This window comes from Falco biarmicus, chromosome 9, assembly GCF_023638135.1.
Source record: "Falco biarmicus isolate bFalBia1 chromosome 9, bFalBia1.pri, whole genome shotgun sequence".
NCBI classification, from domain to species: Eukaryota; Metazoa; Chordata; class Aves; order Falconiformes; family Falconidae; genus Falco; species Falco biarmicus.
In genome coordinates this window covers 26526480-26552634 of record NC_079296.1, presented here as the reverse complement: position 1 = coordinate 26552634, position 26155 = coordinate 26526480, and the positions used below count along the sequence as shown (strand labels likewise).

At 41.7% G+C, this 26155-nt stretch overlaps 1 protein-coding gene across 3 annotated transcripts in view; it reads left to right on the top strand.

The window, feature by feature from the left end:
* Positions 1-26155, top strand: part of SUFU (SUFU negative regulator of hedgehog signaling) — a 95580-nt gene that overhangs the window by 10866 nt on the left and 58559 nt on the right. For all 3 annotated transcript variants that reach the window (XM_056351449.1, XM_056351450.1, XM_056351451.1), the window contains exon 3: positions 20048-20184. In XM_056351449.1, the coding sequence (XP_056207424.1) occupies positions 20048-20184 (137 nt within the window). The remainder of the gene's footprint in view (positions 1-20047; positions 20185-26155) is intronic.

Below are 26155 nucleotides of genomic sequence, written 5' to 3'. Positions count from 1 at the left end.
AGTGACGAGTGCATGTGTAGCATACTGGCAGGGAGCATCTGGCTGGTGCAGTTGCAGGAGAGGAAACAGGTCCTGCACCCTTCTTCAGCCTTTACTGGCAGCTACTTCCCCACAGCAATGTCGGCAGCAAGGAACATGTCCCTGTGCATCTGCACAAGGTGTAGTGCCTTAGCTGGCAACTGCAGATTCGTGCTCTGCTGCCAGACCATCAGCAGGGCCAAGGCACAGGCACCTGATCCTTCCCGCAGTGTCCAGACATGCTGGTGACTTCTACCTGCGTGGGGAACGGATGCCTGAGGAAGGCAGCATCAGCAAGTGTAGCTGGGCTTGGGCTCCATCAGCGGCAATGCCAGCTTCAGCTACTGCAGTACCACGGCGTGCTCCAGCCTTGGACTCTGCTGGCACAGGGAGCTGCAGGGCTGTCCAGGGAGCTGTAGGAAGCAATGTGTGTTTTCACCAGACTGATTTCCGTCTCCAGTTCACTGTAAGGCCAAGGCTGAATCTCCAGTTAACTGTTCCTGTAGAGTTTTCACCCTTTTTGTTAACAGTTTAAAAAGTGCATGGAAAATGAGGACCATGATGTGATAGAATTTCTGAAACCCTTGAATGGTCTTATTTGTATTAAAATCACAAGGCTGTAATTCAGAGACACAATAGAAAGCAAAGCTTAAATTATGGGTAGGTTAAAAGATAAGATTTTTATTTGTGGCCTTCCCACATCCTGAAAAGAAACAAGCTAACTGTGTTTTGATATTTAGCTTTTTATGTAAATTCCAATAATTGGGTTTCCTGATCTACACAAACTTCATATTGACAAGGGTGGTGGGTTTTGTGGTGTGTTGGGTTTTTTGGTTTTTTTTCCCTTCCTCTGGCAGCTAGCCAGGAGGCAAAGCCAGCACGCCATTTGCATAAAACCGAAGAGATTACAGCTGCCTTCATCTCTAATACAGATGCAGGGTACCACCCGCGGAGACAACAGGTTCCAACTTGCTGCGGTCCTTTTGATTTGTGCTACTTACCATTTGGATCAGGAGGGAGCAGTGCATGCCGGGATAACGTGTTGTCTCTGTGGGTGGTGCCTCCCTATTAAAGGTGAGGGTAAGCGTGAGGCTTTCAAGATCTCCAGTCCAGCTTGTGTTCTGCTTGCTTGTATAGATCCTCTGAATGACCTTAACTTGTAAAAGGGCAAGGATGCTTGTTAGAGCTGGGAGGAAGAAAAAGGAGCGCAAAACTAGATCAGGTAACAAACACAGGGCTTGCAGAGGGGTGGATGTTTTCTGGAAGGCTTTTTCCAAGTATGAAAGGAGTTTGAAAAGAGTATTTAGAAAATAGGCTCAAAGTTGGAACCAGTGTTCTCTTTCTTTTGAGTGCGTGCTGGCTTCTCCTTTGAGCCTGCATGAATGTAGGATGGAGTGGTGCTGACAGCTGTCACTTCAGTGGCCTCTTAGTTTTGTAGCCTTTCATAAATCTGAAAGTTCACTGCCCTCGGCTTGCCAGCCTTTAGCCTTAAATTTTGGTATTTAATGGGTCCCTAAGTGCTTTATAAACCACATGCTTAAAGCACCGCTGAAATATTACACCCAACTCCAAGGTGACGTTGAATGCTTTTAAAATGGTAGAGACTGACTCTGCCCCTCTTTGTTTTCATGAAAATGCAATAAAATAAGGGGCCTTTGGGAAGATAGTAAATTAGAGAGGGGTGATGGTTGTTGTGGATGCATATTTCAGGTAAGATTTTGTAGAGTTCAGCATGTCTGCCTTGGAGAGATGAAAGATCAAATCAATTCAGTTTGGGAGTTGAGCCTGGAATTCAAGGAAAATTATTTAAAACCCAAGGTTTTCTTCCACCTTTCATGGTATCCAGTTTCTTTCAAGTGTGCTGTTGAGGCATACTTCAGACACAGAGGAACCTGGGAATTTTCTTAAATGCAAACCCTGCCTTCCTCATCCTAATTTTGCTTCACTAGGCTATTAGCTCTGAAGTTAAAGGACACCTGCTGTGTCAGGGCTGGCTGTGTGGTAGCTACTTCAGACATGGAAGAGGGAAGTGAGGCTGAAGTTTGGGGACATATCTTCAAACTGAGGATCAGGAAATAGTGGATCTGTTCCTGGGTCAGACTTCTGTGAGGTGTGACTTTGATGGGTTGTAGGGAACAGCCATGAGAACAGTGAAATTCTGGGGATTTACGGTCACCCTGAGGAGCTTGTTCCAGGTATCCATAACTTCCTTCGTGTTGCCATGTTTCATCTGTGGGAACTGAACTTTAGCCAGTGCATTGAAGAAATGTTGCTGGTGGCAAAACATCTGCCCCAGCTAAAGGGAGTGACACAGAAGAGGACATCGGTAAGCATCGGTTTGGGAAGGAGGTACAAGAGCTAGACCTTGGAGGAGGGAGAGTCCAAGATGGACACCATACTCTGAACTTCTTTTTCTTCCTAGGTCTCTTGTTTGTCTATCAAAGGTTGACCTCAAATGCAATGCTTATTCCTCCAGTTGGTGTTTTTTCTGAGGGAGAGGGGAGAAGCATATTCGTGGCAGAGTGGGAAGGGAGAGGCCACAGAAGTAGGGAGTTACGTGACAAAAGGTATGTCCTTTTAATCATAGCTTATTTGAGTATCCATCAGAGTTGAAATAAGTAGTTTAGCTGCAGGGGGGCAATAAGATCTGGTTTTTAATGGATTTGTCTTGTGGTTGGATTTTTTTTTTCATGTCTCTAAAGATAGGAATTAAGCTGAGCTTTCCCCAAAACGAGGATACTTTTAACGAGTCTCACCAGTGTGGATTCTCTGATGTCGAGAAATAAGTTGTGCTTTTAGTGAAACTTGCTTACTGGGGAGTGCCTGTAGATCCTTCTCTTCTGTCTGGCTGTTTGTTTCTGCCTGCTTTGTAGACATGTGGCGTTTTGGGATGTCATGGTTTAATTTCAGCTGGTACCACACAGCTGCTTGCTCACTCCCCCTCAACACCCAGAGGGATGGGGAGGAGAATTGGGAAGGAATGTAAAACTTGAGGGTTGAGATAAGAACAATTTAATAATTTAAATAAAATAAACCTAATAATAGTTAGAATAAAAAGGAGAAGAGGAGATGAACAAAATCCAAAGGGAAGAGAGAAAAGAAAACAAGTGATGTACAACACAATTGCTTGCCACCCGCTGACCAATGCTCAGCCAGTCCCTGAGCAGTGATCAGCAAGCCCTAGCAAACCTCCCCCTCTGGGTTTATATACTGAGCGTTCTGAGCATGATGTGTATGGAATACCTCTATGGCTAGTTCAGGTCAGCTGTCCTAGCTGTATCCCCTCCCAATTTCTTGTGCCCCTCCAGCCTTCTTGCTGGCAGGGCCTGAGAAACTAAAAAGTCCTTGACTTAGTATAAACATTACCTAGCAACAACTAAAAACGTCAGTGTGTTATCAACATCCTTCTCACACCAAATCTAAAACACAACCCTGCACTAGCTACTAAGAAGAAAATTAACCTTATCCCAGCTGAAACCAGGACAGGGGACAACTTTCTTTGAAGTACTTGATTGAATTTGACCAATGAGTTCAGAAATTGTGGGGACATTTTAAAGAAGCACATGCACAAGTGTGATCTGATCATGTAAGGTTTGATTCTCTTATTTCCCAGATGAAAAACCAGTTAAATCAAGTGTCATGCCTATTTACATGCTCTGTTGATGGTGTCCCTCCAACGACTCATGCAGTGCACCAGAACTAAGACTTGTGTTTCTCTGCTGGGGGCAGACCTCCCTTGAAGCTATGGTCACCATGGGGAAATCTTTTTTCCCCCTCCTCCCAGGCAGAGTGCACTTGGCTTCCAAATGTCATTTGTTGGAGGTAGTTAGCATCGTTAACAATGTGAAAGATGTAGGCCACCTACAGAGAGAAGTCCACTTCGTGCTGTGGTCTGTCTTTGTTTGAATGCGGAGGTTGTGGGACAAGAGCATGCTTGAACTGTGCTAGATTTGGAAATTTTTTTAAGCATTGAAGGAAATTTTTCAATGTTAAAGCACGGTAGTTGAATTTACAAGAAGGACTGTTTTCAATAAGAAAAAAAGGAAAAAGATTGGAAGTGGGTTTATAACTGAGCGTTACTGAAGACAAGCCCTGCTTCTTGTTTAGTAGTGCATCTGCACTTGCATCCCGGTAAGATGAGCCTCTTGCTGCCATGCAGGGGAAGGGGCATAGTGTTCAAACTGGATGATTTTTTTTTTTGTCAGCAGGACTCATGACCTTGGCTTATGGGAGAAGAGCTGGCCTGAGACAGGGCTTCCTTACTGTCATCTCCCAGCTGGGTTAGTGCTGAATGATGTGGGAGAGCTTGGAGGCTCTGCTCTCCCAGCGAGTTCAGCCTGCTGGGAAGAGGAGTGACTGGGGATCAAAGCTGGGTCTTCTAGTGAAAGATTGTTTTACGTGATAAAGGTCTGTTTAGGGATGTTCTAAAAAGCAAAAATTAAAAGATAATTTTTTTTTTTCCAGTGGGACATGAAGGTAAAAGCATTTTTTGTGCTGTGTGGCCATTCTGGCTGTGAGATCAAAGGAGGCTTGTCTTTTTTTTTTTTATCCCTTTGCTGCCTGGAATAATGATAGTAACAAAATGAATGTTTGAAGAGATGCATCTGAATGCTGTTATTCATACCTAATCCCCTTTTTTTTGTTAACACAGATTCAGCATTGGGCGCAAGCCTTCCTGACTAGTACTAGTGTCACCGAAATCTGGGAATACAACTCCTTAACAGTCTTCATACCTGAATAACCAGAACCAGAAAAAAATAATGCCTTAAAGGTATTCACGCAGGGATCTTGCCCTGAGCCCCAAACAGTCCATGGTCGAGACTCTCCCTGAGAAATTCCTTGGTGCTGGCTGGAGACTGGTTGATCATGGAGTCAATGAGGCTCAGAGGCAAGGTCCCAGCTGGGTCACCAGAAACAGTCACTGAAATCTGGGAATAAAGCTCTGTAATGCCAGTGTAGTATTAAGAAGCAGGTGTTATTTATTGTGGTGCTGGCTGCGTGGGGGATCGCTCCACCTAATGTGGATAGCATCCTTCTCTCAGGTAGCTCTTTTTATGCAGTACATGTATACATATTAAAAAAATGTCCCAGAAAATACATACATATTAATGAGATTACCCAATACTAATTATAATATTCTCCCTCCCACTCACACATGCCCAGTTGTCCAGAGCCGGGGTCTTCAGTGGTCTTGAGAGTCTGCAAATTCATGCGCTCCTCTATTCAGCTGACTAGAGTTCTCCTTTGTAGTCCCCATATATGGTCTTAAACTAGGTCATCTCAGTCTCTTACTCTTTTTTTGGCCTGGAATTGCTGGCCTTGGGCCAGTTTTCCTTCATCCTCCAGGGGTACCTCTTTGTTAGAACCTGAATTTATTGCTTACAAGCATACAAAGATTAGTTTCAAACAATCAAGGTACCTTAACACTAACTGTTCAATCCTAGGTTGCATGACTACTTCTAAGTTCTTAAGATTAAACCTTAACTCTTCTGTAACCTTCCCCCTCTTTGAGATTTATTAATTTTCTTATAAGTCTCATTTATTTAAGTCGTATTTTTCAGAGTGATTTTTTCTGCAAGTTTCACCTAAATTGCCTAATTCTGATCTACAAAATGTGGACCCTGATCAGAGTATATACCTATTGGTACCTTGAACCTTGGTATTATTTCTGTGAGTGATACCTTAATTACTCCTCTTTGTTAGTGTGACAGGGGAAAACTTCCGGTCATCCCGAGAAGGTATCAATCAATACCAAGGTACACCTATACCCATTTTGTCCTGGTAGTTCAGGAAAATCAACTTGTCAGTAGCCTCCAGGTGAATTTCCCGCTTAGTGGTCCCTGGGGGTGGTCTTTTCCTGTTCACAGGATTCTTTTTAAACAAATGGGACACTTTGCTATTACAAACTTTACTATTCCAGTCATTCCTACACAATAAATTTTGAAGACTAGAGATCATGGCCTCGCTACCCCAATGTGTTTCTTCATGTCTCTTTTCTACAATCCCGGTCATTAGTTGTGACGGAACAATAACTTGTTTTGTGGGGATTATTAACTAGCCCTCTAGCCCTCTCTGTTTATGGTTGCTTTTAACAGCGATGCCAATTGTTGATCTGCCTCACTATTATTTGGCTTCAAAATTGGCAGCTGTACCTGTTTTACTGGCACTGATGCAAGGATGCTTTGTTCAGCCACCTCCTCCACAGTTTTATCAGCCAATTGATTACCCACGTTTCCTGCAGTTTGTCTAAATTGATGTGCTTTGCAATGCATTATTAAGAATTTCTTCCATGTATTTAATAGGTGATCCTTGGGCCAACAACAGTCCTCTTTCCTTCCAGATAGCCCCATGTGCATGGACTATCCCAAATGCATATTTGGTGATGTATTGATGGGTAGAGCCTCAGCCTTTACCACCTGTGCAGTGGGAACCACTGCCTATCTGGCCATCCATCTTTCGTCTCATACAAAGCTACTACTATCGGTAAACAATTCCAAATCAGGATCAGTTAATGGTTCATCCCTCACATCCTGTCTGCTTTAAATCATGATATAGGGATTCAGAATTCTTTGCTTCTGAATTTAAAAACATTGCTGGGTTAACTGTTGTGATGGTTTTAAGTTCCACATCATCCTGCTCCAACAAGGTAACTTGATATTTGAGCATGCAGCTTGGAGACAACGCTAGAGTAGGCTGTGTTTCTACAATTGGCAACCACAAATTACCGAATTTATTTGAAAAGTTGAGCTATTGATATTTTTCTCTCGTAAGCTGGAAACTCCATGGCAATTACCTAACTGTCATCTCAATTTTGAATGAAGTCCCAGTAGGCAGTGACACCAGGCTAACAAAGGAGGACTGCAAATCTTTGGTGGTCTCCCATTCAGATGATATTCCCTTCCTTGGACAAAGGGGCAGCCAGGGCTCCTGAGTGCTACTCTGCCTCCAGGGATGGTAAACAAGGAATGGATAGTCTGGTAGAAGGCATTTTTTGATCACTTGACAAAGCTGGGTAGGTGGAATACCACCTGACAAAGGGCTGAGGTTTAAAGGAAGATTTTGCAAGGGCTCTTAAAAACAAGAAGAAAAAGAAAAAAAAAAGGCCAGAAAACTTTTTTTGCAGGATGTAAACAGGGCGGGCAGAGGCGAAGGGGGATTCTGCCATTCTTGGGGAGCTCTGATTTAAGCCTAGAGGATAGAGACAAGGGAAGAGTGCACAGATGGCTCATTGTTTTGTTTAGCTTAGCATTCTTGCACTGCCGAAGTGAAGGACAATTGTTTTAAAATCTCTTTTGCAAAGAGTGCTGTTTGCTTTTCAGCTGTCCCTTGTCCCTGAGATGCAAACTGTAAACCAGAGGGGCTAGTCTTTTAACACCCAATTGTTTTGGAGGGTCAGTGCTCTGTCCAAGGGGCCCGGGACAGTTGCTGGGCTGGGAAGCATCACTCCTGTAAGGGAATGGGGGAAAGAGTGTGCAGCTGGGGAGAAGGCAAGAACAAAAAGGTGCACATGGAGGGGCTGATGCATAGCAGTGTCTGACTTGGGGAACTTTACTAAAGCTATGAAATGTGGCATAAAAGTGGTACATACCTGCTATGATATCTGATGTACAGTATAGTTTTCTCACAGCATTTCTTATTTATTATTTTTTTTTGGTAACAAATCATTAGTATAGAGAAATACTGCCATTTCTATACTGTTATTCTTTCTACCACTCCAGTTGCACTGGCATAACTCCTTCCCCTCCTCCCCTGTGAATTGTTGTGGCCTTTCTGGAGCAGGGGCCTTTTTTGGCATGGTTGACAAAAATAAACCATAAAGGCAGCTGTTGTTACGAATAAGGCTCAACAGGGGAATTTTACCAGTAGAACTACAGCAATATAATTATACTGGTAGGCTAGTTACAGTAAATTTCCTCATGAAGACAAGCCTTAAGTTGACATTTCCTAGCTAAGTTGAATCCATATGTATAACTTTATTACGCAAAAATAATATGTCTCTGGGCCTTGAATTCTTTTTACCCAGAAGAGTAACATTAAGCAGAAAAGCAAAGAACTTAGTGTTCAGAGGTAGATGGGGATTTCTGTAGCAGAGTGGCTGTGATGAGCTGTATGCTGAACTCTGTGTTTTACTGGGTAGATTATTCCTCCTAAAGTGATCAGGAATGAGAGGAGAGTGTTTGTGCTTACTGTACTAAAAAGTAAGCAGTACTGAAATATGCTGTAAGTTGACAGGTCTCTCCCAACTTCTGTTTGTAAGAGAAGCTGAGCCATTTTGCAGTTTCCATAACTGAAGTGGTTGGTGGAGAGACAAAACTATTTTGCCACCATTAAAATCTTTAGGGGCAAGCCTGGACCCACTGAAATAAAGGAGGGGAATGATGCTGTCTTTCTTCCTTTGTTTGATTTAAAGAGGCCAAGATTTATTTTATCCTTTCGGATTTTGTCTTAAATGGATGGAGGCAGTGTAACATTGACAAGCCAGGTGTTTATTTCTATAGATCAAAAATATCAGCCTATGATTCCTACCTCTGAAAGTTTCCAATGCTTCAAAGGAATGATAGTCCTGTAGGAGAAGCTTAGCACTTAAAGGCAGATTTAAAATAAATATATGTAGTAGACTTTTCATCGCAGCTGTCTCATGTTTCCCTTTTGGGAGTCTTTCACCAGCAGTTTGGTGCTTTTTTCTTTTCCCTGGAATTACAGCTTGAACTCCAAGGGCTTTTCCCTGCCTGTTTAATTGCTTAAGATCTCTTAAGGTGCTCATCTGTAAGTTTTTGAGTGTACCCTTTGCAATGAAATGAGACTATGTAACAGCTTAGCAAGTAAGGAAGTGTTGTCTTTATTTCCACATCTAAGGAAGTGAAAGATCAGGGATTGAATCCCAGATACAGCAAACATATTTGACTGCCTAAACCCTGCTTGAAATCCATTGAAGGTCAGGCTTCTAAAAGCTCCAAAAATACCTTATATGCCTCAAGCTCATTTATTGTACAGCTGAGAACTTAATTGTATGAGCATCCTAAAAATGTGCTTGAGGGTGTGCTTTACTTTAGTTGTTTCTTGCATGATTTTTTTGTAACATATGTTCTTTAGCCAGCAGGGAAGTAATGGAAGACACGTTTATGTTCTATGTAACATACTGGAGCCCTGATGCTTGCCTGAAACTTCAGGCAATGCTGAAAAAACTAACTGTAGCTGTCACTTAGCTTCTAGCTCTGGGTTTTTCTCTTTTTCTTTCCACCCTCCCATACTGCTTTTGAAAGCTGCTTTTGTTATGCGAATAGGTTCCTCCCAGCAGCTGCAGAACTTTCCACAGTCAGAGCTAGGCAGGAGCCAGCAGACACTGCAAGAAAAGTCGATGCCCTTTTCCCAGCACAGCAATACTGTCCTTCCTAGCCATGCTTTCTTGAACTGGCCCTTTGGTTATGTTCTTTTGCTTGATGAGGTTGCAGCTGAGCCCTTGGGTGAAGTTTTGGAGCTGTATTACCATTCCCTGCAGGCTATGCAAAGATCAGTGTATCAGAGCCAAGGATTCAGTCCCAATATGAAATGGGATCTGTGTGCAGATGAAAGGTGGTCTTCCCTAGTGCACTGTATAGTGCAGTGACAGTGTGCTTTGTTTGCGGAATCACCTCCAGCTCTGGTCAAATGAGAGCACTGATCTGCTGGACCTTGTAGAAGTGAAGGATGAGTAGCTCTAAAGTGCAGCGTGAATAGACAGCTTCAGTAAAATGTTAAAGTACAGATCTTGGCAAGTTCTCTTTTTCACTATTCCCTGCCCCTTGTTCTGTGAATGCAACAGTAAATCCTTATTGTACACCTGGCTGTTCTTTCCAGAGCCTTTCAGTGGGCATTAAGATGATGCAACTCTGCTGCAACTTCCTGAGCAATTGCAGTGAGACTGTCTGCACTTTCCCTGTGGTGCCAAGAAGCGCAGCCCTGCTTGCAGTGCTCACTGTGCTTGCAGCGTGCTGCAGGTGGTCATTGAGAACCTGTCCTCAGAGACCCATCAGCTGGGTTGGGATGGGTTCTGCTGGCTGTGAGGTGGGAGGCCTGGGTGGCTCTGTGGAGAAACGTGTGAGCCCTCAAGCTGAAAATCATGGCCAGTTCTCTAGTCACTTGATTTCATGTAGGTTTTTTAATATGTGTTTTGGGAATCATGAAGATGGAATGGTTTGTTCTTGTCGGTTTAGTTATGACTAATGAGAGATCAAACCATCACCTACTGGTATTGCTACATCCATACACCATAAAACAGAGAAAATAAAAAGTAAACTGCCCTTGCGTGGACAGTTTTTGCTGGAGTAGAGAGTGACACATCCCATGCAACCTTCTGTTTCATATTTTGTTGTTTTAGTCATTTCCCATGTTCAGTTATTTGTCCATGCTGTGCAGAATGTGGAGTTAATTTCCCAGCTTTTGTGACCTCGATAGATGGAGTATATAAGCATTTCCTATATGATGAGTGTGCCACATTACTCTTTGAAGCAGGGAAATATCATTATTTTACATCTAAGAAGTAAATTCCTAAGTAACTTCTTGAGGAGGATGGGAAGTTTGTAACAGACGAGATTCAAACTTAGGTCACCCTGATGCTGTTTTAGGACTTCAGAAGTGTTGTGCAGTTTCTTGACTCAGTGTTAATGATGAAGCAGATAGATCCCTTTGGCATCAACAGGGCCGTTACAACCTTTTGCCCTTATTCTACGTGTATTATCCATACATGTATGACTGTATCTTGGTGCTCTCCAGAATGAGACAGCAATGCTTCCAAGCCTCTAACGCTCAAAGTAATTAACCTCCAGCAGCTAAATGGGATCCTATCCTTCTTCCAGATGCTACTACTTTCATGGCATGGACAACTGAACCTCCAAGAAGCAACTCCTAAACTGCCTTAACTTGCAGCCCAGCACATTAAAATGACCTGAAAACTGATGGTGGTTTACTTTAGCATGCTAGGCTGGAGAGAGCATAGCTCAGGAGCTGTTTCCCATGGGGCTGGGCAGGAGCGGAGTATAGTAACTACTTCTGTCTAAATGAGTTTAACTCATGTTTGTGAATTACCAGCTGTGGGTCCTGCCAACTTGGGTTTGGACACAGAGTACCTGTAGTATAAGTTCATACCTGCGTTCTTGGCTGTGATGCTTCATAGGATCACTTGGGCTGAAAGGGACCTCTGAAAGTTTCTGGTTGATGCCTACTCAGAGGGCCAACTTCCACAGCCTCGCTGGATCCTGTTCCAGGGCTTGATGACTGTCATGTGAAAAAGATTTCCAGATACCCATAACTAGAATCTACTTTTGTCATTTTGCTGTGCATCTCTGAGAAATGCCTGGCTCTGTCCTCCCTTTGCTCTACCAATAGGTAGTTGAGCAATAAGATCCCCCCCTCCTTTTAGCCTTCTTTTGGTAAGGCTGAACAAACGCAATGCCCAGCCTTTCCTTGTGTGTTGTAGGTGACTGTGGTGTGGACACATTTTAGTCGTGCTGAGGTGCCAAGTGCTTCTCACATGCCTGACTGATTTAGGTGTGTAAAAAGTGGCCAGTCTGTCAGGTCTACAAAATGCACAAAACAATTCCCATGCTGTTTGTGTCTAAAGCTGCTGGAAACCCTTGCTGTGTTATCAGTAGTTCAAGTGACTCTCTGTCATGAGACAGTTGTGTCTGCAGAGTTAGGAGTACGGTTGACTTGATTCTGTAGTCTGAAGTTTTAGAGGAAAAGTCATTTATCCGTTGAATCAACATCCATTATTTACAGAAACAACTTTTAAAAAACAAAACCTAAACTATGAATCTCCAGACTTCAGGGGCAAGATTGTCACCAGCTGAGTTCTGAAGAAGCTGAATAGTAAAATGTGTGCAATTCAGGTTGTGTATGTGTGAGCGAAACTTAAATTGGAGTCTCCTCTTCCCCTTCTGCCCCATAACAGCAGTTCACTCGCTGAATGGTAGCTTAATGAAGCACAGTTGCATTTTCATACTGGCCAGCACAAATAGATTCACAATTTTTACTCAGGTCTATCTCAAGTTTTGGAAAGCTGAGAAACCCACCTCCAAATAACTGTAGAGCGAGTGCCTCTGCAGCTGTTTGGATTTAGATATTGGAAAAATTCTCTAACAACAATTTAAGTTGCTGTTCTTAGAAAGATTTTGCATTTGGTTGATGGCTTACACATTTGATGTAATGTACTGCAAGAGCAAGCTCTAAGCGACAGCTTTGGTCATAGCCATAGACTGATTTCTCGAGCACCACGTGTGTGTCACTTGCTTTCTGACCTTAATTTTATATGAACAGAGATCTTTGAGCATGTGTTCTTTTTGCATTTGTAATTGCACTGCTTAGGCATGAAACTTATTCTTGAACCAAGTTAGAAATGAGTCCATTAAGACTCTGCTTGCAGGTTTGGGGTGGTGAGAGCTCCTGGAATTTCCTGTCTGAAGAGATAACCATCTGATGTCCAGATAACCACCCCCTGCTTCTCTCTGATATTTTTATGGGGTTTTCTTTAAAATTGTTGCTTTTTTCAATGCCAGGAGACAACCCAGGAGAATATGTGAGTGAGCAGGTGGATTTTGGCTGAAATAATTTTCCTGGACACTTTTTAAGCCTTTCATGTAGGGAGGTTGCTGTGCCTATTTTCTTCTGAAATTGCTTCACAGGAGTGTCCCAGCATGCTATCAGGGCTCTTGTATGAGACTTTTATGTTGTTTGACAGCTGTACTAAAAAAAAATAATATTCCTGTTAGGCAAAATGCTGGAAGCACTAGGTAGCGTCACTTCTTCCCGACCCACCCCCTCACCCCTCCCTTCCCTCTTTCTATTGTGTGTCCCATGTCCCCATCCCCCCCCAAGCTCTGGAATCTGAGTGTCACTTGCTTATGGTGGGAGAACATTGTGTAATGCACCCAGAGCTTGAATTCAGAAAACTGACTCTGCATAATCTTATTTGGGGCACATCAGCTCTTGCCAGATGTCCTTCCCAGGAGATGGAGATAACTAAGATGTTAATGGCTGTTAAGAGGCTGCTGAGGTCTTCTCCTTGGGTTTTAGACAGGAGACCACTGTTTGTGTTGCTTGTTTGTAAGGTGACGTGAGCAGTGAAAAGGTAATTATATATGACTTGATTTGCTCAATCATTGGTACTTAATGACCTGATGCTTTTTGCTACAACAGGTCTCTGTGTTGCTAATAGAAAAATCTTCTGGGATGGTTACTAGCTATGCAGACTTAAAACACTAGTGAGCGTTGGGCCTTCAAATACTTTGGTCTGATCAAGCAGAATGATGGGCACTGCCCATCAGCTTGGATTAACCACCTTCTCAAATTTATAAAATGTCCTGATAGGCTGATCTGGAGTACCAAAAGCTATGGGCTGGCAGTTACTGTGAGTTTTTTGGGTGTGAGAATGGACATGGGGGATAGAATTAAAACTGCTTTCTGATGGAAATTAACAGCAGCTCCTCCTGATGCCAGGCTTAGAAATATAGTGATACTGTATTTCTGCAGTCTTCAAAATGGTATCAGAGCAGCTCACCAGCAGCAGAGCAGGAAGCTTTGTCTTTGTAGATGTGGGGAAATGCAATTAGGGAGTTGAAGCAAAAGGCATCTTAAGTGGCTTCACAAAAGTAGTGGTTGATGGTCCCAGCTTCAGCCTTCAGCTCCAGTCAGTCCAGACTACTGTGAGCCTGCCCTGGCTTCCCAGAAGAGACCTGTTTTATCTCCCTGGAGCTACTGGGAGTGGAGCTGTGACTTCTGAAAGTGCAGTCCTAACTATCCCAAATACCCTGAAAGAGCTTTCTTCTTGTTCCCTGGCTGAAATAATCGTGGTGTAGGGCCAGCATTTCCCTGCGTAAATTCCCATTTTCAGGGATTGGTTCACCTAATATATTTATATACACATACTCTTAAACTCTCAAAAAATAAACACCTCATACACTCTGCTCCTTGTCCAGAGCTGTGTAGCTTTCAAAAACAGAATTTCAGAAATACAGCCATTTTGCACTGCAGTGAAGCAAACTTTCTCATTCCTTGCAAAAGTGAGAATGAAAATGCTTTGGCAAATAGCTTTGATTTAAACTGAAAAGCCTCTGGTTTTCAGAGCTACTTTTAAAGCAAAGGGCTAGTTTGGCTTTTGATCCTCTTAAGCTGGGTTATTTGATGTGAAAAACGCCCTGGGTACTTTGCTGTGGAGGGGAGCAGCTTTTCAGTTCTCTGTGTGTGGCTTCAGGAGAGGGCCTGGCAGAGCATGGGGTGGCAGGGGGCTTGGGGGGCCCAGCCACATGGCTCTGTAAATAAAGGGGCCTCTATTTCTTTGGATTCTTTTGCTGGAACTAAATATCGTGATCAGTGAAACTCTTACCTCATTAAAGGAACAAGCCAGGGTCCTTCAGGGTATGCTTAGTGCTGCAATGTGGTCTGTTCTGCTGAGCTGATTTGCTGAACAGATAAAGGGAGCTTTAACCCAAAGAATGGCATGTAATATATGACCTTGGCTTTCAAAAGGTTTATTTTTGTTCATGCGACAAAATAAGGTTTTAATATTAAATATAGGGTTGGATTTGACTTGGCAGACACCAGAGCCTTCCATTACTGCTGTAGTCATAATATAAAACTATCTGATGTGTGCCATGTGGGCATGCAGCAAGCCAGGAATTTCTTCATCAGTGTTTGTTTTTGTGAAAACTTGAATGACTGCTTTGCCATGGGATTGGCTATAAAGGTGATGTGCCTTTGTGTTGGAGGGGGCAAAGCAGTGGTGGGTGTAATACAATCTATGCTGTCTCCTTATACTTAGTATCTTTAGTTTTGGGGCAAAATATGGATGTATTTTGTTTCCTTCTTAGCATTTTAGGGATGTTTAAAAGAAACTTTCACTCAAAACTGCAGGGTCCAGCAGAACCAAAGCATAAACCAACTTATGTGAAATACACAGATCTGTTAGCACAGAAACTTAGTGCTGTGTTGCAGCTTTCAGTTTATGTACCTGGGGCCATGCACAGATACAAAATACTAATTCTGAGGTTTCCTTTCTGCACATGCTTCATTTCAGATCACTGTCTTACTGTAAAGCTGAGGCACTTTTGGACTGCTGTATTGTAGTTGTTTTGCTGAAGAAATGACCTGCAAAGCACTTAAGTGTTGAGATGCTGAACTGAGCTCCAAGGCCTTTCTTCTAAATAGGCTGTAGTCTGAATTAATCACCTTCAGATTTAAAAAAAAAAAAAACAAACAGCAAAGCAAACAACCAAAGCACAACCAAAAAACCCTACCCCAAAACCACCCCCCAGTCCCCACCTCACTTGCGCAACAAAAAAACCCAACCCCCAATAGTGCCAGAATCTTGCTTCTGTAGAACTAAAAGTGTGTAAGAAAAATGTGTTACCTCTGCAGTTGACACAGGAGTTGAGGTCAGAATAACCTGTTGAGGAGGCTTTGCTGCCCGCTTGAAAGGGAACAAGTTAGTACAGGTGCAGGAAGCAGTGAACTTGTGGGAGTCTGTAGGAGAGGGCATGAGCAAACCTGGCTTCTGTGTGCTTTAGCAGGACTTCTTCCATCTATGGGCTATCCTCACCCCTCCACCCAATTTTCTGTGGAAAATTGTGCTATTTCAGTCTGTCTCTTCTGGAACTACCTTGTGGGGTTTTTTTAGCTTGTTGGTTGACTGTGGCTGGCTGAAGGTGATTGACTTTTCTGGAAGTTTGTTGAAAATTGGGAACTTGTGGAAAGGAGCATGAGTTTGAACATCTACAAGCCTGTGATTCTTGTTTTGTCCAGTTCCTCAGCAGCCTCCTAAGATAACCCCTAAGCAGTGGGGACGTACCCTGCAGGAGGAGGCTGACATGGGAATCCAGCGTTTCCACAGGGAAGTAGTGAAACATCTTGGTATAAATTAACTTGTTTATGCCAAATCTCACTTATTAGCTCCCTGATCATGTGTAGGTTTCTTGATTATGATAGGTGCATCTTTTGTGTTGTTGGTAAGGCCTTTAACAAAAATGGACACAGTTAATAGGGGGAATGAGCAGCAGTTTACAGCCCAGATATAAGGAAGGGCTTTCTTTATCCTTGTGGGGGCTGAAAAGCCATTTTCTTGGTCTTCCATTCGTATGGTATGTGTGTCTGGAGGTCTTGGGCTTCTTACTGGGCAAAGTTATTTCCCACGTGTTTATTGGCTGTGGCTGTTAATCTCCTCTCCACAAGTGGACTAATGCATTCTTAATGCACTTATCCTCACAAATTTTGGAATTGGGGCCAGTGTAAGCACTCACTCCCTAGTTCTGTAAGAGAAGCCAGGCTGTACAACGTGGCTACTGGATTATTCTCTGTGATTTTTGTTAGACCAAGGGTCAGAGGCATGTGGCAAGGTTACGGGTTTATTTAGTTCCTGAAGCTCATGTCTGCCTCCATTGTCATGTACATCCTCCAGACTTTGGCCAGGAGCTCTGGTCCTGGATTATGGTCCGTTGCTCACTGAGCGAAATTTTGTGGTAGCTGTTGAAACTATATTCAACTTACTTTCAAATACAAGACTTTTTTTGAAGAATAAAAGCAAAAGCTTTGGCAAAAATGTTAACTGAAAATTACTATCCTAATCACATTCTGATTATTAACATTTCTTCCTATAAAAGACTTGTCTGACTTAAACATAAAGGATTTCTTAAATAATCTCAAGCATTAAAAGCCACGTGTCACAGTTTCTCCAAAAACAAATTACCAACCTAAAATTAAATAGATCAAAGACACTATAGACCTGGGAGAAGCTGCACAATACAGGTGAATTGAATGTATTTAAATTTTCATTGTAACAACTCAGTCTATTTCAGCAACCTGTGACTCTCAAAACTACTCAAAACCATTTTAAGTCTAATCTTTAAATACTAGTGTCTTATAAGGAAATAGTTTTTTCTAAGATTTAACTGTTAAGAATTTGAGAATTATAAGCATTGTGTGCTGCTGCATTTTTTGAGTGTGTTTTTTTTTTTTTAGAAAATACATATTTGGATTCTTCGGAGATTTTTTTTAAATCTTAGAAGGGAAGTAACTTACTGCTTGTTTCTTTATCTTTTATTCTATTCATTTTCTAGTAGTTCTTCTCTGTTTTAGAGTTTCTTTCATTAACATACGAAAAAACTCATGTAAGTAATATTACCTGTCAGTTTTACTGCTTTGCAACTACTGATATGTTGCTGACCAGCAGTGTTCTCCTAAATGCTCATCTTGCTTTAAATTTTGTTGATACTCACCTGAACACTTCTGTTACTCAGTAACTTGCATAGGGATCAATGTAAAGTATGTGCGGTCGTCTTTTAAGCAGTTATTTCTGGGAAGCAGAGATATCTGTGGAGTTGAAAAAAACCCCAAACACTAAACTCTAGCTCAATGCATATTAGAAGTAAAGCTGTGTTGTTTCAGAACGGCCTTGAAAGGAGGAAATTCAATAGGGAGCCATCTTACTTTCCAAAAATTTTGACTGAAAGATCAGCTTGAAGGCTTTTTGTTACCTTTGATCTTTCCTAAAATTGACCCATTCATAACATCTTTCAGTTTCTGGTGTATGCTTTTCTCTGGCATCAGTCCTTGAAAACTCCCCACTTTGAAGTGTTTTTGTTTCTCCCTTAAGAAATATTTCTGTTTTTCCTTTGCTAACTGGTATGTGAAACTACTAAAACACTACAGGGGTGCTGAACGTACAAAGTACAACTTTGCATTTGTGAGGCTATCACCATCCTCTATCAGTCTCTTTGGTAGACCTGCATGCTGATTGCAGAATACAGGTTTTACTGCACATCCAGATTCTACTCCCTGGCTGCCTGGTTATTCAGTAAGCTCTTGTTTTGTTTAAGAGCCAAATGTCATTATTTGACTTGTTGCTTAAAGGTACACTTGTTACCTGAAAGAGGTTTTATGTCCACCAGTTGACCATTCTGAAATGTGTTTTCTGCTCTATTCATGGAGAATTTGCTTCTGTAGTATATAATTCTCATCAGTGTTTGTTGAAGGTAATATGGAGAGAAACAGAAGCGGACATGCTTTGTATATTTTCACACTAATGAAATAAAGCCTTTATTTGCTGTATTGTTTACTCCTGTTTATTGCCAATGTCTGACTGACTTTCAATACCTACTCTCTTGTTCTCAATCACAGATTTTAAATATTATTTCCCTCCCCTTCTTAGGATTTATTGGGTGTTTAAAAGAAACTTTCACTCCAAACTGCAGGGCTCAGCAAAACCAAGGTGTAAACCAACCAATGTGAAATATGCAGATCTGTTAGCACAGAAAACTTAACGCTGTGTTGCAACTTTCAGTGTATGTACCTGGGGCCATGCGCAGCTACAAAATACTAATTCTGAGGTTTCCTTCCTGCACATGCTCTATGTCAGATCATTGTCTTACTGTAAAGCCGAGGCATTTTTTGACTGCTGTATTATAACTGCCATTGTTCTCTCTTTGGGCTGTCCCATAGTGTAGTTCTGTCCTTGGGTACATTTCTTAACTACTTTCATTACATATTTTGAAAGTCTACAGCAAGCAAACTTTCCTTGAAGAATCCTCAAATAAAGTTACATTGCATGATGAAGGAGTTGCATCAATGCTTAAGTCCGATCAGTTTTAACACGTGCCATAAGGCAGGGTCACTGTAAAGCATTTCTGCTTCAAATTCCTTACTAACAGGACAATCCTTCCAACACTTGGAGCTGGTCACCATGCTGCTGGTGAGCTGTGTTTTTCAAATGGAAAGTGCTCTAATTACTTTCCTGACTGCTCTGTTTGACTGTTTTTAGTAGTAGTACATTAACGCTTTGTACATTGTATCCTTCGTATGTGCTAGCAAGATACCAGCATCCAAGACGTTTGCAAAGTTTCTCCAGAGAATTTGCCAATAGCTGCAGGTGTTGGACATTTGAACTTACAGAACAATATTAGTTTATGGAAGCTTCTGTAAAGTGTCTTTATGCTTACTGTAAATCCTTCCTTTTTTCCTTTGCCTTTGTGGAACAGGCACAGCAAATGAGTAAGGGATGTGATGATGGTGGTGAAAAGGACACAGGTGTCCCCAGCTTCTTTCAAATTTGCAAGTTTACATATTTGTCTAGGAGGTTTCTCATTTTCCACAGGCAAATGTGGCATTTTTAGCTGTTGGGGACTTGGAACAGGAAATTTCCTGTATGTATAAAGATAAGAAGAAAGGATTCTCAAGGACTAGTTTTGTTGAAGGCAAGAGTAGTATGTAGTATCCCTTATTTACTCCTTTTTCTTACAGCCTTGATACTTCAATTATGACTTTATTCTCCTGGGTAGACCCTATCTGACCAAACCAAATAAACTGGCACTTATCTCTGTCGAATGAGGATACTGCCAAACTACTGCTTCTTTAACAGTAGTTGTCATATTCAATGCTATTCCACTGTCGTCCTCTTAGATATGCAAGGAGAATAAGTGCAGGCATATGTTGAAGCAAAGTAAGAATTAGTGCATTGTGTGAGAGGTTATTAACTTTCTTCCTGTATCTTCTTGTTTCCCTCTCCCCTGCTGACTATCTGCAAAGCAGAAATTCTGTGCTGTACATCAAAATATTCAGCTGTTTCAACCCAGAAACCTACTACCCAGTACTTTAGTTGCATCCCACTTCTCAATGTGTAGAAATTTGAATTCACAAGGGTGGAATAACATTTTCTGTTACGCACTTTCTTTGGTATTCCCATTTAGCTATCAGTGCAAAACTTACAATGACGTTTTAAAAATAAATTCAGGTTGCTGAAAATCCCACTGGTCCCAGGAAAGAAGTCATGGTTCCAAGGCTGCATTATTCTGACTGAAAACACTGCTATGATAATTATCTTTGAAGTTGTATTACATCAGCTAACCTAACAATGTTATGCCATTCGAGCTACAGTAGACCTAAATAAGATAATTTCTAAACTTCTCTTTTCTATGAGGAGAACATTCGTCCTTTTTCCATGGTCCTAATCTTGAAGCCTGCTCTGGTTACACGTATGTCATGACTTTTTATTTTTCGTTTCCTCCAGGTTTACAGGAACAGATGGACCAAGTGGCTTTGGCTTTGAGCTGACATTTCGACTAAAGAGAGAAACGGGGGAGTCGGCACCACCTACCTGGCCAGCAGAGTTAATGCAAGGTTTAGCCAGATACGTCTTCCAGTCAGGTACTGCAGGGTTCAATACACTGCCTTGCTTTTTGCTGCTCTCACTGTGAAGGGCCACATCTGTTATACTGCGAGACACTTGTCTCATCAGTGCTCAGTCAAATCTTGGGAATTATCTTTGTGTGGGAACCCAAAAGAGTGTGTTCCTTCTATCAGCCCAGCTTGCTAGGGACAAAACCCAACTGCTTGTCAGGTAACTCCGAATCCCTAGTATTGAAAAGCTGAAGATACAGAACAGTTATTAACCCATTGGAAGCCTGCCCCATGGTTCTTTATTGCTTTCCTGTGGTGTTTGTTTTGCCTCCTCTCAGTAAGAAAACCTCATTTGCTTATCCTGAAATGGCAGAGGAGCACCATCAGTAGAAAGGCTGTAACTTCAAAAAAAAGTTGCAGTCCCTTCACAAGCAAATCTCTTCCTATGGTCTCTGCAGTTGAGCTGCAGCAATGTATGTAAACAAGAAGTTGCTGAGATGAGAAAATGTAAGTCATAAGGGATTCCAAGAGTGGGAAGGCTAAGGAATTAACAGTTGGGAATCATTAATGCGGATGGGGACTTACCAGAAAACTGGGAACTAGGGTGCCTACACAATGTCCTCTTGCATTGCCCTGTCCAGGTTTTGTTTATAGCAGTAGATTGAATATTACTTTGTAGTGTGAGCATGTGAAGACTGGTGGGATGGTTGAGTGCATAACATACTTGAAAAGCACTCCCCAGCATCACAAGATGTGAATTACAATATTTGAAGAACTTTTTTTAACCTACTTTGAGGTCCTTTACAGGCAAAGTACCTTCTAAATCAATGATTATCAAATTTGTAACATTTGGTACTTGCTCCTACTAGTTAATAAATTGCTCAGAAACTTCTGATTCTATTGCTGGTTTTCAGTCAGCTGGCTGACTCTCAAAGGAGAGAGGTCTGGGTGAAAATAGGAATTGCTCTGCTAACCTCTCTGACAAATCTCTGAGACAGTGGCAACTCTTGTGGGGTATTTTTTGTAAATACTGACAGAGACCAATGCCAGCACAGATTATTGCTTGTCTTTATACTGGGAGTATCTCTTGTTGCAGTTTAAAATGACACAGGCATTTTCTGGGTAACCTTTGCTGTGTAGCTGTCTTCCCCAGTTGTCATCTAAATTTGGGCTCACCTTTCTATCTTGATTTTTGCCACCCTTAAGCGTCTAATCCACATGACTCATAATTTTTGCCATAGTCTGAGGTTCCTGTCCTGCCTAAATTATATTGTACAGTAGCTTTTTGATATTGACCATGCAGTGATTAATTCATACTTGCATTTTCTATGTATTGACTGCAGGGTCTAAGGAAAACATCTGAGTCTAAAGTCTCCCTCTTAGATATAAAATAGCATACAACATGTTATATGTTAACTTTTATATAAAACTCCTCTTGGAGCCTTTTACATTTTCTAGCCCAGTGTAGGTTCTCATAACAGTGTCTTTAACAGAGTATTTCGGTGCCTTCTGTTTGCACGTCAAGCAGCCTCTATAGCGATTGCTTTTTTATCTAGCCCTTTTCATGGGTGAGAGGAGGTCTGCAGAGTGAAATGGGATTTGGTAGGGTACTTTAGGACAAACCTCTCAGTGACTAAGATGGCACTCAGAGCAGAGACTTTCCTTGTTTGGTTCCTGCACTAATGTAGTCTCATCTTTCTGACCTCGAAGCCAATGAACTGTTTTTACACTGGAAAGAGTGGTTGTGCCCATGCATATCAGTCTGGCACGAACTTCTAAGGGCCTCCAGTATTATCTTCTGCTTATCCGTGCTGGTTTTGACTTTCTATCCACCATGACTCTTTAAAGGCACTACTCAAAATACATGTTAATGGATTCTAGCCTCTGGGTGTTTGACTCTCAATTTACGTTAATAAATAAACCAGTATATGAGTCATAAATTGACTTCTTTCTTTGAATATGAAATTAAATATGAGCCAATGTTATGCTCATCATGCAATATGCAGACCACATGCTGGGTTACCTTAGGAAGAGCATGAGCAGCAGACTGAGGGAAGTTACTACTTTTTTGGCATGGCGCTGGGAAGGCCTCACTTATATTACTGTCTTGGGCCTCCTGGTTTAAGAGATGCTGAAAAACAGGAGAGAAGAGTCCAAGGTGGTTGGGGTCCTAGAACATGTGGGCTATGAGGAGAGCTGGGGGGAGCAGGGCTGGTTTAGCCTATGAAGAGAAGGTGCAGTGTGATCTAACAGGAGCCTACAGCTGTTGGAAGGGTAGTTAGAAGATTGTGGGGTCAAGCCCTAGATAATACACCAAGGAGCTACAGATCTGAATTGTAGTCCGGGAGGTTCTGGAAGGGCTTCAGGGAAAATTTACTCATAAGGTGGACAGCAAGGGACAGGGAACAGTTTATAAGAGAGGTGGGTCTCTGTTCCTGAAAAAGTTCAGGAATTAGCTCAACAAAGCTTACAACGGCCCTGATCTAGCATTGGTGATGGCTTCATTTCAAATAGGAGGCTGGACTCCAGAGGCCCCTTAAAATATGGATTTTTTAATTTTTTCCATACAGCTTCATGCCCTTCAGCAAACAGCTGTGTGCTGTCACCAAGTATTACCAACCAATCCTTGCCCTGTATAAAGAGAAACTGTATGCTGTTGGCAGCAGGTGATAAAGCTCTAGTTTTATTTGGTACAAACTTGTTTATCTCTTGTCTCTTTTGAATAAAAACTTTCTCGGGCTAAAATCTTCTGGCTAATCATAGACATTAGGTTAATCCTGACAGGATAATGTATTTAAAAGTAAGACTTGTAATGGGGCGCACACTGTCATGTTTCTTCTTGATCTCAGGGCAATACCAGTTGACCATAGCTAAATGAGGTAATGTTCTAATTTAGTGTAAGCTTGCTCACTTCATTGCTCTGCAGAGTTCCCAGTCCTTCTGCTACATGTCCTGTTTTGCTTTGCTTTACTCCTGCGAGCTGCCCTCTTAGGCAGGCAGTCTCCAGAGCAATTCCCGTGATCTCCCTTACATCACACCTGTGTAATCAGGCACTGATTTTTCTGCCTGACAGGATTTCCCGCAGTCTAACCTGCTCACTCTGCAAAGCCAGATGAGCTGCTGCTGTTGTGTTTTTCCCTTGGTCTTTTACAGGGCTTCTCTGGTCAGATGTTAAAACTTTAAAACTGTGAAGTGTTTGAAGATGTGATTCTTCTGAAGCCCGTTGGGCATTAGGCAGGATGTGGCATGACAGCACTGTTTTACATGATGAAAGGTTTTTGCTCAGGTTCTTTCTGACTGTGCCTCTTGCAGCATTTATCAAATCCAACAACGATAACCATTGTTTGACTGGGATGTGTGTACCTTAATGTGGTCCTCTTCAGTTGTTTAAAAAAAATCTGTGAAGTCTCTTTAATACTCCAAAATAGCCTTAAAAACATTTGATGAACCAGAACAACTTAAGTAATGCTTATGAATCCACTCTGAACAAGAAGCAAGAAAAAGCATTAAACTGGCAGGAACTTTTTGGATAGGCTCCAAGCATTTTCACATGTCAAAAGACTGTTTACTTTGAAAGCTATGCTAGGAGCTAAATTCTTATCTCTTGAATAACAAGCCAACTTTTTGGTTATCATAGATGTGCTTTGCTGGGTCTGGTTGAAGTTGGGGGAGAGTAAAGTGTAGTTATAATCCTGCTGAGCCTGAGCATTTTCAGATGGTGATGACTGAGTTGAAGACTCATCTAGCAACTACTGCTGTCCTAAATATTATTACTGTGTACTGCAGTTGCAAAGCATGTCTCGTTGCAAGTGATGTATTTTTGTAACAAACACTTCTAGACAAATGAACGTTGCGTTCCTTTAGTTTCCATCTCTCCTGCCTTGTGGCTGTGCTTTAGAAAAGCAGTCTTCTGCATTGAATTTCAGACCTTTGAGCCTTGGCTTCTCTGTTCACTGTAGCAAACACTTGATGCTTTGTGCTTTTGATTAAATGGCAGTACTTCCCCTCCTTCAACAAAACCAAGCTTGCAAGTCTCAAAAAATTTTATTTGTGGCTTTATCTGGTCTTAATTTTATCACTGTTTGACCATGACCACAAATTCCAACTCTGTTATTTTTAGTTTTAAAAAAAACCCAAACCTGCAAACCTTGAAAAAGAAACTTGGCACAAGTCAGTGACCTTAGCCTGTCATGGTTCGTGAGTGTACTGGGAATATTTCATGGTAGAGCAAATTTATACTTCAATTCAAATGAAAAGGAAGAAATGCTCCTCACTTGCTCTTCCTACAGAAAGCTGATGCCGAGCTTATTACAATTGTTAACTCTTTAGGTACAACACTTGATCAGTATAGCGAGGCTATGGTTTGTGTTTTCCTGAAATTAAAATCTGGGCTTTTTTTCTCTCTCTACAGTAAAGTTAGATTGTTTTCAAGGACCTACCTGATACGCACTGTGAGGACAGTATATGGTGTAGCATGGAAACAAATGTGTTGTGTGAGTTCTTGTTGCTTTCATGTTTCTTGGCCCGAAAAAAAACAGCTACAGCCATAAGGTACAGGTTTGGAGAAACTGTCAGGAAAAACTAGTCAAGCATAGAGCCTAAAGAGGATGGTATAGCATGTCATGGTTATATTCTCTGCAATGCATGAATTGTGGTAGGAAACTATCAAGTGAAACTAGCTTCACAAGTATTAAGACAACATCCATGAATTTGAGGTTCGTAGGTTGGCTGAGCTTGGTAACATTTACCCCAGAACACATCAGCCTGAGCAGTCTGAACCCACACTGTTGCAGAGGGCACAGGTACCATTACAGAAGGTTGGAAAATAGCAAATGCTGTTCATCACCTCCACCCCAAAAACCCCAACAAAATCAAAACAAACCCCAGAAATGAAAAAACTTGAGGTTTCTAATTGGTCAGTCGGAATTCAGGTCTTAAGAAACTGCTAGGAAAAACAGACCATCTGGAAGGCACACAGGGAATAATGGATGTTCCAGCAGGGATTTATCAAGAATAAATCTGAACAGACTAATTGTGGTGAAGTAACAGACACCATGGAAGCAGTGAATGTTAGTTACCTTGATACTAGTGAGACTTTTGACATTGTCCCAGCAAGTATGTGAGTGAGCTGAGGAAATGCAATCTTGATAAAAACTAGAGAAAGAGAGGTGCAATACTTGTTGGATATTTAGACTCTGAGTAATTGTCAATGTCTAGTCATCAACCACAAAAGATGTGTAGAGCTTGTATGCCTCTAAAATCTGTCCTAGAGCTCATGCAATTTGGTATTGACTGGGATGATGAAATGCAAAGTATCCTGATGAAATCTGCAGACACAGCAAAGCATTATGGCACAGAGGGCTGGAATTCAGAACAACCTTTGCAAATAACAGAAGTTGCCTGAGATGTGCAGTAAGGTCAGGTTGGTGCAACAGGTACGAGGTCTTGTGCTTGCACAGGAATAATCCAATGTGCAATTACCAGTTGGGGAAATGCAGCACTTCTGAAAGCGGAATAAAATTATTCAGAGTTAGTCACCAATGAGCTAAACCAACACGCTCTTCATGCTCAGAGATAAAGTGAAATTATTCTGATATATAAATAGAAGTGTTCTGTATATTGCATATGATAGGATCCTACACTGCTGGCAACACCTTGAAGAGAAAGGGAGAGCGTTGTATCTCATTTTGAGCAAAAGACTTCCAAGTCAGATGCATCCCAGTTGGAGAGTCTGGAGGAGAGTAGTAAGGATGACCCAAAGGTCCATAATGTGACCTGTGGAGGAGGGAAAAGAAGATGGAAGGAAGATGTGAGAAATATGAAAAAGGTTGCTGTAGGTAATAAAGTAATACATTTTTTGTGTGCCTACTGGGGATATGAGAGGCCTGTCTATTACAATTTCTGTAAGGTAGGTTTAGAGTTTGTTGTTTCAAATGATGTGTGGTGAAGTACTGAAATAGTTGCAGATTCCCCATTGCTGCATACTTTTGAGAATAGG